The sequence below is a fragment of the Taeniopygia guttata genome, chromosome 15 (genome assembly GCF_048771995.1).
Source record: "Taeniopygia guttata chromosome 15, bTaeGut7.mat, whole genome shotgun sequence".
Classification (NCBI taxonomy): domain Eukaryota; kingdom Metazoa; phylum Chordata; class Aves; order Passeriformes; family Estrildidae; genus Taeniopygia; species Taeniopygia guttata.
Window position 1 is genome coordinate 6,744,315 of NC_133040.1, and position 17,444 is coordinate 6,761,758.

At 40.0% G+C, this 17,444-nt stretch overlaps 1 protein-coding gene across 36 annotated transcripts in view; it reads right to left on the reverse strand.

Annotated features, from left to right (window-relative positions):
- The window catches only part of ARVCF (ARVCF delta catenin family member), a 245,958-nt gene that overhangs the window by 144,086 nt on the left and 84,428 nt on the right, over positions 1–17,444 (reverse strand). For 21 of the 36 annotated variants that reach the window (XM_072936289.1, XM_072936282.1, XM_072936285.1 and 18 more), the window contains 2 exons: positions 10,575–10,676; positions 5,671–5,916 (listed from right to left, as the gene is read on the reverse strand). The exons of 8 other annotated variants lie outside the window; for them this stretch is intronic. In XM_072936289.1, coding sequence (XP_072792390.1) covers positions 5,671–5,886 — 216 coding nt within the window. In that variant the 5' untranslated portion in view covers positions 5,887–5,916; positions 10,575–10,676. Of the gene's footprint in view, positions 1–5,670; positions 5,917–10,574; positions 10,677–17,444 lie in introns of those variants that run through there. 7 more of the 36 variants (XM_030285459.4, XM_072936292.1, XM_072936298.1 and 4 more) reach the window with 3 other exon arrangements.

The window sequence follows — 17,444 nt, forward strand, 5'->3', positions numbered from 1 at the left end:
GAATAGTTGCACATATGTAGAAGCTGAAACCTGACCCAGGTCACTCCTGGAAGCTCAGTAACTCTGCTCACACTGAATGTGCAGGGTCAGGCTGAAGGCAGGATGAGTGTCCCTGTAAGTGCCAGGAACCTGCAGGCCAAAGCAACACGAGGGGAGCTGGGCAGGGCCAGCAGCAGCCACAGATCAGCTGAGAGGTCACTGACACCAAACCATGCTGGACCCCAAAGCAGAATGTACATTTCTATGGGTTCCACTGGGTCTGTAAAGGAATAAGGATTATCCTTGCAAGTTCTTTCAACATTTTGCTACCTATCAATACTGACAGAAGGAGAACATCCACGGGTTAACTACCAATGATTTTTTTCCTTGGTATTTGGCAAAGTAGCAGGAAATAGTACTGTAACACCAGGGAGCTGTCATGAACCGACAGCATTGTTGTCTGTACCTGACCTTACCTGTAAGGCAAAAAAAAAGGAATTTTCCATGCTGTCAGTCCCTTAATGTGAGCACAAATATGTTAGATAACACAGGAAGCCAAGAGGCACTAGAAACTCAAACTAATTATATGAAACTTTACACGCAAAGATGGAACTGCATTCTGTATGAGATGCTGAAGAGAGAAAGGAAAGGTGAAGATTCAGTGAAGCTCAGAACCCATGGTTGTTTTTTTTTCTGGATATGTTTAAACATATATACAATATTAAGTAACCATTATATACCATATTAATACACCCATATTCTTACTATCAAAGCACTGGAAACAGTCCCTATATTCTAGCAGTCTGTACCACGTCAGTGTGGAGCAGAGAATCTTAAATAAAAGAAACAAAATACAGACAGAAGTTCTATTGTTGCCCAGGCTCACTCAGAAAGGTTAACTTGAAGGTACCTTCTTAGAAAAGCAATTTGAACTAATCTTGTATTTTTTTTTTTTAAATTCTGCCTATGTGTTCTGGTGTGTTCTAGAGTTCACCTTTTATTTGAAAATAACCCTCAATTCACTAAATGTCAAAACTTCTGTTTTGGCAGAAGTCACAGGTACCTCAGAATACCAAAAAGACAGAAGAATATTGGTACTTAATTATGGCTTAAAAATACCTGCCTGAAAAAGAAAAAAAAGCCAAATGTGGTTGTTTGTTTTCAAGCAGGTGTTATTTCTCTGGAACATAAGCTGATATATAAATGATCCAAATTGTAACTATGAAAATATTCTGCAGCTTTTTTCAATAAGCTACTTTTACTTCAACAGCTATAATCATATCTGCAATGTGAAAGAAAAAAATATTTTTTTAAACTGGGTTCATTTTTAATATAACATCCCAACAAACCCACCACTGGGAACCTAAAAGAATCACAGTAACAGTCAAATGTAATAACTTTTTAATTATTGGATGATTCTGTGAGTGTGAAGACTTCTCAGATCAACCCGTGTTACTTCTAAAGGCACAGAAGAGTCAATATATCTGGTAAGTAAAACCCTGCACCAGCATGTAAGGGGCTGATTTCTGTTATTTGTACCTTGTGAGATTTGGCAATTCCCACAGCTTTCCTACCTGCAAGAAGGGGAATAATGCCTTTTTCTGACCTAGAAACCCCTCTCAAATCCCTATAGGGCACTACAGAATCTCTGAAGTCAAAGAATTGTTACAGTGCTTTTGCTGGCAAGAGAGGTTTATGGAATGCTGCACTTTACTTTGGTTATGCAACATTAACAGGAATGGAAGTTGTCACCATGTACTGATGGGAAACAATCTTTGAATGCAAACCTTGTTCAGCTCCCCAGATGATCAGATTTGACAGAGCTTCTCTGAAACTCATGGAGCCAGTTTAAACCATGTGAGGATACAGCCTTGTGTTTAATAAGTATCACATGTCTCATGTTTTAATAAAAGTATATATACATACATATATATATATAAGAATATTCTTTATTAGTGGCAAGTTATGTTTTGTGGTGGTTATACTGCATCTCTGTGTCAGCCTGTCACAGCACATAACCCACACGGGCACGTCTGGATCTCCTTCCTGCCCAACTTCAGTTCCCACTGTGAAGAGCAGCAGAAAGCTGACTTGGAAACCAGGTAGATTAAATTATACTTCATACATGAAAAGCAGTAAGATTTCTCAGGCTTGTAAGAAACATTATCAACTACATACTTGAACATGTAGAAGATACATGATGAGTGCCATTCACCAGTGATTACTGGACTGTGCACAATTGTCCTGGAAAACTGATCAGAAGGCAAAGACTGCCAAGACTCCCATGGCCTGAAATACGGTAATAACCAATGTACATGATTTAACCTCAAAAGTCAGAGAAGCAAACACAAATATACATTAACAGACCACTCTTCTGTCTTTAGTAAAACCAGAGTTTCCCTTCCAAAACCTGCAGCGACCAGCCACGTGGCTCCCACCACTCAAGGCCAGAGATAGTCAAGAACATTTTTAAAACCTGCAGTGAGTTTTAGGAGATTTTATTACCCTGATAAAAGATCTGTGGCCAAAGTTTCATTAAATGTTACATTTTCCAGACTAATGCCAAGGTTTTCACTGTGTAACTAATGACCTTTTGTCCGGAGGGTTCTTAGTCTGAAAGAACACTTTATTTGACCCTTCAGAATCTGCAGTAGCACATGTATAAAGCTGCTATCTTCCCAAAGTTCTCGAGTTGAGGCACCCTAATTCATGTCACTGGCTGCACACTCAGCAACAAACTCTAATTGCAGCTACAGTAGAAGCCTGGGGAATCTGCACAGAGCAGAAATTATATTTACCCATCATTCAAGCGCATCAAGCACAAAAAGCACTTTTGTCCCCATTCACCAAGGCCTGTGTGGGTTAAAGGGGACTGTCCCTATAGCAGGAGCTGCTCACAGCCTCCTCCAGGAACACAGATGGGTACAAACCTCTGCAGAGCCTGGAGGTTTGGCAGGCACTGCCTTCTGCAGTGGGCTATGGAAGTGCAAACGCCTTGGCCACTACCTGAATAAAAGACACTCACTCATATTAATGGGATACATTTCAACAACACTTAGGACCTCTCATTGTGAGGACAGTGTTTTCCAGAAACCCCTTCTCTGAGAAAGTTTCTCCTTAAAGAATAATCTCAGCTATTTCTAACTAATATCTGAACAAACCATTCATGATTTGTTTAGATTGTTCAAGTAATCGATCTCTCCCATAAAAAGGTAATTTTTAAGGTTTAAGGTAATTTTTAGAAAGAAATATCCACACTTAATGCAAAATCAAGAAGCCTATGCATGCACTTTTTGGCAACAATTACAGCACATCCCTGACCTCATTTGCAGATCTGGTATTTCTCTTTAAGGGCCACAAGACACAATGACATAGACACTCACAGAAAAAGTCAGCAAGTGTGCCAGAGTTCACATGTTCATTCCAGTATTTGAAATTCACACTGAACAGGCAGAACTCACCAGCAAGTGGCTAAGTGGGCTCTCTAGGACAAGGAGTTATTGTTATGGAACAAGTTTAAAGCTGCTCTTAAAAAATATACTAAAATTAGAGTTCCAGTATTCATTAATTAGAATCAATATTTTTGTAAGACCTTGATTTTGTCTTTTGAGAACTTCAGAAAACTGTTACACTCCTGGCACATTGCCCACATATATAGTACTTTTCCTTGTCTAAAATGAAAAGGGGAAAAAAAGGCTTAATTTTCTGTTCTAAGCAAGGAGTAAGTGTGAAATTGTATATTTAAAAAAAAAAAGAGTTCTGAGAGAGACTCTATTTACAATGCCCTGACTATACACATTTCCCTAACAAATCCCTTTGGCAGATTCCTGTTTGACAAACAAACAACATGGAAAACTGATGCCTGGTTGTGAAGATCATTAAAGATTATTTGTCACTCTCATAAAATAGAGCTAACTCTCATTTCTTTTGTCCAAATTCTACACAGAATAACTAGATTATGTATAATGCCCACGCAAGTTCCAAATGGAAAAGCTGGAACTTGAGTTACTTTGCAATATTCCTTATAACAAGCTGTTGACTGGGGTGATGTGCAGCACTCAGCCAGTGCTCACTGGAACAGCCTCAGAGGTGGATTTCACTGCAGGGTGTGAGCAGTCCCCACAGACAGCAGAGCACAGCCCTTTGCTTTGTGTACGCTGCACAATGACACGTGACACAGAACACTAGTCATGAAAATATGATATATTCTGCATAAGATTGGAGGTACAGCTTTCATCCTTCAGTTAAACACTTTTTAATTCTAGTCAGTCAGGTGGGAATTTGGCCCTCAGTATATTTTATGAAAATTCACACAACTAACCTTACATTGATTCTTAACTGTGCATATTTAGCTATTTAACCATTTTATTTCATATACAAGGTACTCTAAAAATCTCAGTGCTAATTAGCAATGAATTAAAGCTCCCTCACCCAGTGGCAGGGAGCTGAGCATACGCAGATTCAGCCTGGGGTCACTTAGAGGGGCTGTTTCTCTGTAAGAGTCACGTAGACCCCAGTAACTTAAAACTCTTTTATTAAGTTTTCTTGGAAGTGGTTAGACCTTAAGCCATTACACTGCAGAAAACTCATGCTTCATCAGTTTTGTCTATAAGGAATTTCATTCTGAAGCTATTAATCAGGTACTTTGCACAAAGTCATTTAGAAAAAATGAAGGTGAGCTTGTCCTTTTCCTTTAAAAAATAGGTAAGCACATCTCCCCTCTCCCAGCCCAGCTGCTCATCAGAGGATAACCACCTACAGCTCCTACCAGACATGGTCAGACTTTTAGCCTAACCACTGCAGGCTGCTCCTTTCACATGGAATCCCAAATACATGTAAAAAACATGGCAGCTGTTACTAGAAAAGCAGTGCTGCCATAGTATAAGGTAAAATCTGCCTCAATACAGCTCAGTGCAAGTATAATTGTAAAACAGTCTGGTATAACTGGGAAACAACTTCTGGAATCCCCATAGCCCAGAGCTTCCTTCTCAAATGAACAATGTTTTCTTAGGAAACAGACCTTCACAAATGGTACAATTGCTTCTGCATGACTTACCTTGTGTGTCAGAGGGGTTTCAGAGCTGGAGTAATTTCGAGACGTAAGTAGTTTGTCATTGCAAATTTAAACAGTTAAAGAATGTGTATCAAGCAAAACAATATTTGGAAATCTAAAGCTACCCACAAAGCCAGTTTGCATCATTAAAATAGTCTATCAATTCACTGCACATGAGAAACAAATTATGAAGTCCTCCCTACACAAACAATAAGGCTTTGCAGGAGGGAAATCCCTGCTTTTCATGCTGCTCCCTCTATTTAAAGTCCAGCTATTTCTAATGGAAATTTTGTTTGCTATGGAGATTATGATTCAGCCTTCTTTTACAATCACCAGCACATCACCAGACTTACAGCAAGTGCATAGATTAGAGAAGGGTGTGAAGATCCCTTCTTAGGGTTTTTACTCAAGTATGCACATACTTTTAAAAGTATCCCATGAGCTAAGGGGGAGAGCAACTTCCAAGCCAAGGCTCCGAAGGCTCCCAGCCGACTCGATGAAGCACACACGGCACCCCAGCTCGGGGCTATCCGAAGACAAGGCAATAATGAAATACTGACAACACGCGATGCACTGACTGTCAGGATGGACACGGTGCTAGGGGTGGACTCTAGTGAGGTGAAAGGAGCAGGCTTTACCTGCAGTACGAGCTGCTGCCAGGCGGTTGCCAGAGGCTGACCATTGCCAATGTTGCAGATGCTCATGCGGTCTGCGGGCTGATTGGCACGCTCGAGTTGCAGGGAGACATTGCGCCGCTCTTCCTCAAGTGCGCGGGTGAGCCGCTCGAAACGAGCTTCTTGCTCTTTAACAGATGCCAAAATGCTGGCAGCAGACCTGATATCATAGTCATCCATGACTGCTTTCAAATGCTTCCTGCCTGTTAACTGACCAGGGCAAATGGAGAGGGTTAGGTAAAGGGTGGGGAGGGCACGGGTCAGAGGTTAAAGATAAAAATGCATATCGTTAGTCACCTTGCTATAATACTGATCGCTCTAAGAAGCAAACTGCAGTGCTCTTTGAAAAGCATCCATCTGTCCATCCATTGATCTCATTTTAAATTTAAGGTAATTAATTTAAGACTTCCCTGTTAAAAAAAAAAAATGCTCACCTTTGAGAGAATTTGTATTTAATTCCTTTGATCTTTTTACTAAAACTGCTCTGACAAGGGTTTTCATCCTTCTTGCAGAGCTAACTTCACTGTGCAAATAATAATGTACTTAAAAGAAATATATTTAAAAATATATGGCTGTAGAGGGAATGAAGAACATTCTCACTACAGACACCTAGAGTTTTTGTCTTCAACAGCGTGACAAGTTTAACATTTTTAAGGACAGAAAATTCATGATAGAAGAAAACAGTTTTATTTTTTCCACACCCCCCAAAACTTAACAGACAGTAGCAGAAAATAGTTTTCATTTTAAATTATAGCAGCACACTGTAACATGGAAAAACATTTTTAAATGCAGAGTGTGCAATTGCAGTTGAAATGCTTGATGATTTCAGTCAATGAAACAGTCCTTCATGCAGCCGTTTGCTAATAATGCAAATGAAAAAGCAAACATCTTCCATGGAAAACACAGGACTGCTTGTCTTTCAATGCAGAAAAAGGAACTCAGAAACCAACTAGGTGGGTTAGAGCTTCTGCTTTATGTCTTCCCTATCAGGGTTATGAAACGATCTATTTAAAACCCTATCTCCACCTGTATGGTGCATGTAGTAAAACTCCTCATTGATTCCACAGATCAGTGACCTGAACACCATTTAAAATGTTTTACCAGGAGTATGAAATCAGCAATATAATATAAACATAAATTATGGCCTCAACAGAGTTCTTAGTTAAAATGAATCAAGTAACCTCTTTACTACTAAACTACTTAAAGCATCTCTGAGACAAGCAGAGACAGAACTGCCTAAGGCTCCTGTAATTCAAGAACTGTTCATGTTCTGTGCTAAGTCCTGAGAAACTGTCCCTTGATTTGCTGCCAAAGATTCTTTGTTTTCCATCTATCAACAAGGATTTCCATGAGCACAGATAGTTCCTGCTTCCTGATGCCTTTCAATTCATCATTCAGTGCTTTTAGATGATGCACATTCTTGACTGATCCAATTTCCATGACTGTTACATTTATCAGGAGTCTCTCCTGTGCAGATTCTTTGGTAGATCATAATAATGTTGTCATAATACTGTTATGTTCCCAAAGAGAAGTATTAGTAGTGATTAAGCTGCATGTTTTTACACAGTTTGTTGGGAACTCCTAAGCAGGCTCAAGATCTCCTTGCTTTTGTCAAATAGGCTGAAATCACCCAACAGGCCAAAAAGACACTGGGGCAAGAGTGACAGACCCAAATCCAATGACATACACCATGATTTCATGGGGAGTAACCTGACAGTAGCTCTGTGTTTGTTGTTAACCCTTAGAGAATTACTGCTGAAAGGAATCAGAGTAATATAAAATCATGTTAGGAACAGTGTAAGGATTATCATGTATTAATCTCATAACGTGTACTTATAACCATGACTTGAGCCTTTCATGTTTGCAGACCAGTAGGTAGAAGTGAGTTTTGTCATTTTTGCGTTGATTTAACTTCTATTGAAATTCTGAAAGAAAACAAAAAACCACCAAAGGGTTTTTCAGATGTCATAGACTAGTCAAACATAGACCAAACTGCTAATTTCGAAGACCTTCCAATAGATTACTAAAAGTCTACAAAACCTTCAGAGAGTACATTGGTTCCTGTAAAAGAGAATCACAACCCTCTAAAAGGATAGTATGATTCATGGGAAGTCACAGGAAGACTCACCTGCACTATCTCAGCGTGAGTTAGCCCTGGCACAGCTAGACATGAACACAGCCAGACTTTCCGGACCTCAGCTGGTTTGTGTGCAGCCAAGTTCCATGTTTCTGCTTTTGTGCTTCCCTGCTTTTGCACAGATGGAGACAGCTCTGTTTGTTGTCACTGCTCCCAGGAGTTGCAGGCATGCTCACAGACTCCTTGGAGTGTGAAAGAAGTGGGACTGCAATGACCCTGGCACAAGTCAGATTTTGGAGGAAATATACCTGGGGGTGGGGTGGCATTTTTAGCCATACATTCATAAAGACAGCTCCAGGGTTACTGATCATCACTGCCCTCATGCTAGAGCAGATCAACAGCCTGACTGCCACAGATCCAAACACACCTCACGAGGGGATATCCCAGGCCCAAGAAGAGTTTGGATCAGTCAGGGATTAATGAGTGCAGACAGGCTCCTTTGAGGTGCTGCAGAGCAGGAATTCAGGTCTTCACACGGGCCCTGCTTTCAGGAAGTGTCTGCAGCTAAAACTGCTCTTTCTCACAGGAAATCATTATATGACACAAAAGTCATCTTTTGGGGTCCCACAGGCTGGGTATGTCTGTGGACGGATTAAAAAAAGTAAATCTATTAGGGATATAGAAAGAAGATGAGAAGATGTTATCTACAGTAACTAAAACTAACAGGTTTCTTGTAGAACATATAATGCAAGTTTCTGTTCTAAGGTAAAGCATTAGCAACAGCACAAGAAAAATCAAGAAGTCCCTCTTCTAGGGCAGTTACAGCTTTAGTAATAAAAATTCAGTTGATGAATGATCTGGTATATAGACTTCAAGTCACATTTTGATAATGTGACAAAGATCCCATTCAGAAAATCCTTAATGAGATATAAGCCATTAATGCCACACATGAAAAAACCTAAAAAATTTGTGTTCTATAAATGGTAAAATCTTTGGAGAGATCTTCCTGCAGAAAGTATAGTGTTGACCTCATTATAACCATAAATACTGTGCTTCTTTACTCTTTGCAAAGAAAAACACACACAGAAAATAAACTGTATAAATTTTCAGATGTACAATTAGTGACCACAAAAATCCTAATTGCTATGCAGAAACAGCAGCAGGACCAATAACTGCCTTTTAAGTATTGTTGGACGAAGGTAGACTTCTGCATTTCAAATGTTTTATTAGCAGATAAATACTTGCTTGCTTTTGATTGCACCCCTAATTATTTAACCAGGGTTTCAGCAATTTACATTATCAGCAGTCTAGACTGGAAGAGAAAAATAAAAGTACTGACTCATGAGTCAGTTACTCAGGTTGCCACATGCAATTTGCTACCATTCGTAAATAAATTAATGTACATTGAAAAGGGTATCAATAAATGAAAATATTAGACCCAGAGCAGCCAGGTAAAAATTATTCCTTAGGCTGCACTTCTAAACACAGCAAACAGTTGCCTACAGAGTAGCAAAGGCTACGCTGACAGCAGCAAATCTCTCTCCTGCCTACGTGACTCTAAATGCATTAGTGCTGCACTGGAGTTAGAGCAAGGTGAGAGGAGGTGTTTATTCTGACAGTTCCGCTAATGCATCAAAAGGCCCCTTCTAAGTCAATACAACCTGAGTGCTCACCGAGGATGAAAATCAGCCCAGTGCAACGGGCCAAAACAGGGGTCCTGCTCATTGCTAATATCCCAGCTCACAGCCGAGTCTGACGCTCTTGGAAACACTGCCAAGACTCCAAGGGTCACTTGGTGCTCCACAAAAAATGTGAGTCAACTCTGCATGCTAATTTGGCTATTATAGGATGTAACTGATAGTCAAGAGTTTTTGAAGAGCCCTTCAGATTAAGAGGGGTCAAGTTCGGCGAGATTTGGGCACCTAAATCCTAACAGTCATGGAGAAGCTCAAATCCCCTGCACTTCAAAGTCCTGTGTGTTCTGAAGGAGATGGCTCTGTGAGCGAGCTGCGTTTGGAGAGCGCGCTGTCCTCACACCAGTGACACAGCCTGGACAGGCTGCTCCCAGCTCAGCTGCAGGGAAACAGGCTCACAGGGACTACTCCCACCCAGGAGTCTGGTGTGGGTATTCTCAGTTCAGTCAGAGAGAAAACGAAGGTTTCTAACCAGGCAGAAGCCTGGGAAAACATTGGGAAAGAATGTAAATAATTCTTTATTTCTCTTGTTGTTCACATGGTTTATAGATAAGTTCTGCCACTGTGCGTCATTCATTGCACACCAATGGTTTGAGATGTTTTTACTGCAGGACCAATAGAACGGGTCTAGATGATACTCTCTATAAAAGAGAGATGTATTTGAAATAAATCAGAGTTCTACTCTCTTGCCTTCTGAAGTGGAGTCATTTCATACCGTCCTGCCTCAACAGCATCAGTCTGGATGTTGAACTCAGCTGCCCCACTACTGCTCTATCCAACACCAGTCCAAGTCCATCAGTCCTGCTGGCAAGAGATGATTCTGTGAGCATCAAGAAGCTCGTTCAAAGAGCTGCTCAGCAGCTGCAGGAGCACGCAGGCCTGTGAGTGTGCATGGAAACAGCAGCTTTGTGCTTCTCCAGGGAAGAAAACCAGCAGAATAAAAGCAAAAATGGGGCTTAAACAATCCATGGTACTGAAGCATAATACATGCTATGACATTCTCAGCCCCAAGAGCCACGAGAGATGAGCAGCATAACATGAGTGTTGCCCTCCATGCGACACCAGAAAGCATGCAGAGAAAACTGAGCCATACACACCTAGTGAGGTACCGAAGTCTGAGGGTTAGAGCTGCTGGGACATCACCCACTAAGACTAGAACAGGACAGACAAAACAGGAGAGCAGCCTCAAGAAGAATCAGCTACAAGAGAGAGGAAAGAGAGGCAGAGTTAGTTAATAAGGTATTACAGAGTTAGTTAATAAGGTATTACATACTCTTCCATAGTCAGCTCCAAGGATTTTCTCATTGCATTGCATAAATTATTTATTACACTGTCTTCCTCCTACCTTGTAGTAAAAGAAATAATATTCAGTGAAGCCAATCATGAGACTCCTAAGGAAAAAAAAAACCCACCCTAATTAATCTAATTTGTTATCAGTGATCAATACTTGCATGTTCCTGTGAGATTTACAGTTAATGTCCTAAATCAGGGAAAACTCTAGACTGGAAGGAGGATTTAAAACACAGAAACCTAACAGCATGCTCTCAGAAATGAGAGCTGTTATTTGGGCACACAACTTTAGGTTCCTGTCAGATGTACACGCCCCAAATGGCTCAAGATCATTTCACAGATCCCTGTCAGAGAGGGGACATTCATTTCTAAAAGATGCACACAGCAAAATAACTTGTTCTCCCTGTCAGTGTGTGCACCTAGCTGATCCTGTATGAAACCAAAGCAAAAGAAGCTTTTAGGATATCAGGTCATTTTGTGTAGCTCAGTAAATCCTTGATTTATTTTGTCTTAAAACATCTATGACTGAAACTTCTCTGGGTCAGCAGCTGCCAATTTAGTCCCTGTTTTTGCTGGAGAATGTAGAAAACAGAACCCATTTGGTGAAGGCATGGTTCTGTGAGGCAGCACTGCCAGTCTTAAGCTACTACCACATCAAAAATGCTGCAACCACATGGCACAAAATGCAGAGCCAGTACAAACTCACACTGCTGGTTCAAATGTTTTAGAACATTTTCAAAGAGGAATGTTGCCCTGGCAGATTTTTTGCTTGACCAGGTACTGTCTGCCTTCCTGAAGCCAGCATAAACACAATTTCTTATGCTTCAGCCAAATTACCAGAAATATGATCCTTTCTTCACATGGATCCAACCTCAAAGAGCATAGAACCATCATGACAGAAATATAATTTTTTCTTAAACTAACAGAAATAAATTCTATGCTCAAAACTTATATAGCTGGAACAAAACTGTGCGTAGATATGCCCAAAAATGAAAGTCAGGAGGCAGAGTGTAAGAAAGACTAATTCTCAAGTAAATGACCAGAGAGACTAAATTAAACATAACTGAGTTTCTAGAGATAGAAGAGTAACACTTTGGACATATATATATATATATATATATATATATAATACATTCCAAATAAACTGCTTCTCAGACTTATGCTGAAATCTATCTTTGAGCCTGGTCCTCTCGCTGCTGTGGTTGACTGAGTTCTAATTTGACCCTTATGTGACAACCTCCACCAATGAATAGCAATGAGGAATGCACAAAGAAAGCTATTTCAATATAGCTCTCTGGTAGGCACAGACAGACACGCTGTGCTGGTGTCAAAAGAAACAACAAAAAAGCTGGTGAGGGTTTTTGTGTTCCTTTGGACAGAGGCAGTCTGTGAAACAAGGTTTTAACCAGGGAATGAACGAGAGCAGAGGAAATGCTAACAGGAGAACTCCTTGAGAAGGAACTTTGCATCTTAAGGACATTGCAATGAATGCTACAGCTCCCCACTTCCATTACTGCCAAAAAAAAATGTCAACATGAAATATTTGAGCTTTTAGATTAGTAAGAAATTTCATCTGATCATCCAGCAGGAATAATTCTGTATGAATAAATAAATAAATAAATCCTGCAAATAAATTTGCAGAATATCATATTATGAACTGGGTTAAGCCACATCAACAAAAGCATCCAAATATATGCTTGTAAAGGCAATACAGTTCCAAGACTTAACTCACTAAAGAACTGGCTCTGGTCAATAGCATTACAGCATCTCCAATCTTAACAAAATAGTTTCCAGTCCATTTAAAAAGAAATTATTTAATTAGTCTTTTAGTTGAAAGCACTGAATTCACACTGTAGTATCTCAGAAAAGATACAGTTCTCAACAAAAAAAATCCCTGAAATTTTCTTATATCTAATTCAATCTCTATGTATTAATCACTGCATGTTTAAATGATGACAAATCTTCTTTCTAGAGCTTCCCTTTGATAAAGATTCCTCACTTCAGCACTTTGCTACTAGAGTTTTTCAGGTTTTCTTTCCAAAATTTCATTTACTGTTTTCAGGGCTTGCTGATATAGTGTGTCTACACAGCTTTAATTATACTGTAGCTCTTTTTCCCCAGTACGGTAAATTTCAACTGCTATTTTCTTCCAAATGGAAAATAAAATAAATTATGGAAATACAGAACATTTTTCTCACAACTGCATATATATAGAAACATAAATAATTCAGTTTAATGCTCTAAAATTCAAACTGAAATATTTTTACAAGGGCAATTTTTAAAGTAAATGCTTTAGCCTGTGGTTACTTTTACCCAGTGTTAAAAAAAATCAATTTCTTCCTAAAATTTGTCATTTATAAACCAGAACAACAAAGAGCACCTTTCTGAGCTCTTGCTCCCTGGGACCCAAGGACTTGTCTACATTGAATGAGCTGAACTCCTCCATCATAGCACTCATTATGCCACACTTCCTTCAGAGATCAGTGTTTGTGTTAATTAAGCATAGAACAGCACAGCAAAATGGCAGCATATTACTTCACACCTACTAAGTGTCCACACTAAGGTTTAATGGGGTATGTGATAGTCTATAAATTCACACTGCGCACTGTAAATTCTCTGTGTAAACAAACATTCCCCAAATATTTCCGAACGAGTGTCTAGGTGGAATAGTTTTTGTAATAATCTTGTAAATACTGAAAGATTGAACAAGGCAGAGATGGTTTTTCATGGAAAAAAAATCAGAAAATTTTGATTACTTCAGCAATTCTATTTAACACTACAACTTATAATAATCAGGTCCATGTTTACATAATGCCAAAAACTTTTTCTATTTCCCTTTGTAGCTTTTGTTCTTCTATAGAAATAAAAAGTAACTTGAAAGTCAAAGCTAGAATGAACAAGATCATACTTTGCAATCGCTCTTAGAATTTGAATAGTAAATTTGCTGCATCTCAAGCCTCTGACACCTTTCCTTCTGCCTTGGAACTTGCCAGACATGATTGCTAGCAGCCTGATTAGTTCATAGGCCGATCACTTAAACACCCCAGAACACATGTCCTTGCATACTAAAGCTGCTGCGTGCCATCGATTTTTCAAAGGTCTCCCCCACTGAAATCAATAAGGAGCTCTGCTTAAAAATGGATTGCACTTTGTGGTCCCTTTCTGAGTTGTGGATATTTCCAAGCTTCCAAGTACTCTCACAGCTGCTTTAGCAGCAGCTCCATGTCCCCCACTTCCTCTGACCCCAATGTGATCACACCAACAGACCCTCCAGCCACTGATCACTCTGAGCACAACCAGACAACAGACAATCCCAGCACAAGTGTTTCACTGGAATAACATCTTCCAAGCAGCAAAGGAAAACCCTCCAACAGCCTATGTGACTGCTAAATATCATCAGGCCTTCAATTAACCGTGGAAGCTGTAACATTTTCAACAGAAATTACTTCATTACTCTAGGGCTTCCCTTGCAAGCAGTGCCACCCAAAATCAATACATCTGTTCTCACAACAGGGGTATTCCAATGAGAAAGAGAAAAGGATAAAGATCAAAAGCAGCACAGCTCATAACTCCAGTCTGTCCTTCTTTCCCATGTATTTTAAAGCTTGGCTCCATTAATATACAATCCAATCTGGCTGCAAATAAGCCAAACATATAAAGACACCTATAACCTCATGCAGTTACTTCCACAGGACACTTACAAGATGCAAGAATCCTCATTTTTCTTCTCTCTTAGGTGTTTAGAGTTTTCACAAAAGGGCTTCCATTTTAAGAGAAAGGCTGCTGCCAGGAATGTGACTGAAACTGGCTCTGTGTGGGGAACTACAGCACAGCACAGCCCTGTATTTAGGAGCATTAAATAATACAGGACCAAAATACAGGAAAAAGAACCAGTGGGGCCAGCAGCAGCTCCCAAAGCCAGGCCAGTTTGTCACACAGAGTAACTGAAACATTACAGTGAGGCCGGAAAAATCTGCAGAAGCTCATAATAACTCTTCCATAAAATACACTATTGTGCTCTCATCAAGCAGATAAATAACAAGATGGCAAACAACAAAGCTGAGGCCAGCCCTGCAGTTAGGCAGCCCAACAGCTCCACCCATTCCAAATGCCCCCGAAGGCATCGGGCAGTGTGTTTAGGCAGCATATTCAAACTAAGAGCCATTAGGTAGAAAATTGTCCTTTCATTACACATTTTGAGAGGGAAAAAATCCAACTGTGACCCCACAGAACAGTGAGTGTTTAAGCTCAGCAACAGATGTGTCAAATGACTTATCCCAACCATGAGGAGTTAATTGATGCTATAAATAGCACTCTGCAGACAAAAAAAATCCACTTAATTCTAGTATCCAAAGAACACAGTCTAGCTCTGCTTATCAGTAAAACTATTTTCCTTTAAAGAAGTGGGCCTGAATGTTTTACATGTAGATTAACACAGAGAGATAATTTGATTTCAGGCTATTGAGAGATTTCCTTCCTTTTATGTTTCAGAAGAACAGGGCTGCATGCAGCTAAATGAGATCCATAGATTACAGTAGAAGAAAGGCCAATAAAACTGCACAGCTACATTCCTGGGTAATAACAAATGCTTTTTAATTCTAGGGCTCCAGTCTCAGGGTTTATGAGGGCATTTCCAATTACTATTTTTAAGATTAATGCAAGTAAGTGCATCAAATAGAAACAGATCCTTTAACTCATCTGAATCAAATATTTAGTATCTCCCAAAGGATTTTATACCAATAAATAAACTGGCACTGCTAGGAAAAAAATTCACAAGTCTGAAGTGTTCAGAGTGAGCCTCTTGCCTGTGGTTTTCACCTGCTTTCAGGAGGAAAACAGAACAAAACCCTTCAGCTGTTTTCCAGAACATGGGTCTTGTTTATCTCTCACAGGCACATCTAGAGAATTGGGTGGCTGCTCTATTGCTCCACCAGGGAACTGAAAACATCAGTATAAACAGGAAAGAACACAATGGCAATGCTTGTATATAATTCTTGAAGGTACTAAATCAAAGTAATTTCATTAGCTGCTTACTAACCAATCTTACTGCATTACTCTTCCATATTTCAACCTCTCTCATTAAAAACAATCAGATTTCCACCTTATGTTGCTTTAAACCAGAACAGTATCAATGATGAGATTAAAGCAAGACAAAGAAGAAACAGAGTAAGGCCCACTAGCTTTAATTCTCTCCAGTAACATCTGTGTCATTCTAAATCCAGGCTTTTTTTTTCACCAAGCTACGTTTGGAAGCCTCAGGCACTAAGTAAATCTACATTGTCTAGACCAAAACTGTTGATCTGTGTTCTGCAATGGCATGTGCAGAGCACACCCTTCACTGTGTCAGCATCTGTAAATTTAAAATGCAATCCAAGTTCATTTTATCCTTGTAAATTTAGAATGCAATCCAAGTTTGTGCTGATTAACACCACAGCTTTTTAGTATTGCAAGGCAAACATGCATTTGAGAACTAATAAATAATTTCTGAGCAAAATAAAAGTATTTAACTCATCTGCTGTCTTGAATAATCATTCAGTTCATGCATAAGCATAAAGACAGTAAAACCAGATACATTTTAATGAAAGTCTTGAAGAAAGTCATCATCCCATATGATGGATTTGAGCATGTAACCTCTCTCAACAGAACAGTCTTTGTTGCACACTAGAAACAGGTGCTGCTGCAGAGGTGGTGCGTGGTTGAGAGGCAGAAGCACACAACAATTGCCAGTTCAACTCCCCTGTCTCCAGGTGTAAGGTGTTGCTGAATTTTCAAGGCAGAAACCCTTATCCCTGAGAAGCATTTCCTACTCTATTAGCCAAGCATTTTGGCTTATGTGGGGTTAAACTGACAGCCAAAGTAGCCCTCAGAGAGTAATATTCAGGACATGGCTGGTCCATATCCCTGGGTAAATCAAGATGCCATAGTAACCCCATTGATTAGTCCAGACTCGAGCGCTCTTCACTCATTCGGCTCTTCCCTCGCACGCAACAGAAACGCCGTGCTGTGCCTACACTGCCATACACTGAGCAAAACTGCAAGTATCAATCTTCAAGACTAAGATTGATATCTTTATTACAAGAGCTTTTTATTCACTGGTTTGTGGCTCTATCAAAATGTGAGCATTTGTGCTGCCAGCACAGCACCGGGACGTGGTGTCTGGCTGCTCTGCAGGTGGTGAGAGCCTGGCACGGGTCACCACAGCCTTGGGCTGGCAGCAGCAGCACCACACCAGACCTCCAGGGATCCCCCCTTCCCCACATCCTCCTTCCCTGCATGGGAAACCTGTTCTGAATCTGACCTGCTCATACACCCCCACTTCCACTGGTCAGCTACCACATCCAGATCACATCTTCTGCTGAGGCTACCCTGACCTGATAATCAGCAGGAATTGGGAAAAATACTGGATTTAGGGAGTCAGTACCAATTGTCTTCTGGAGAAGTAATTTTCTTCCTACAGTTAGACTCTGATCTCACCCCTTCCAAGCCTATCCTACATTTTTATCTTTGACTAAATCTTAATGCTTTTTGTAGTTTATATCCTTCATCATGAATATTTCCTACTTCCAGGAACAAACTTATCACTAGTGCCTAATTACAGTTATTTGGAAGCAGAAATATTTCTTCCAAATCACTGAAGATCTGCTCCAAGAAACAACTTTCTATTCAAACATCCCTTT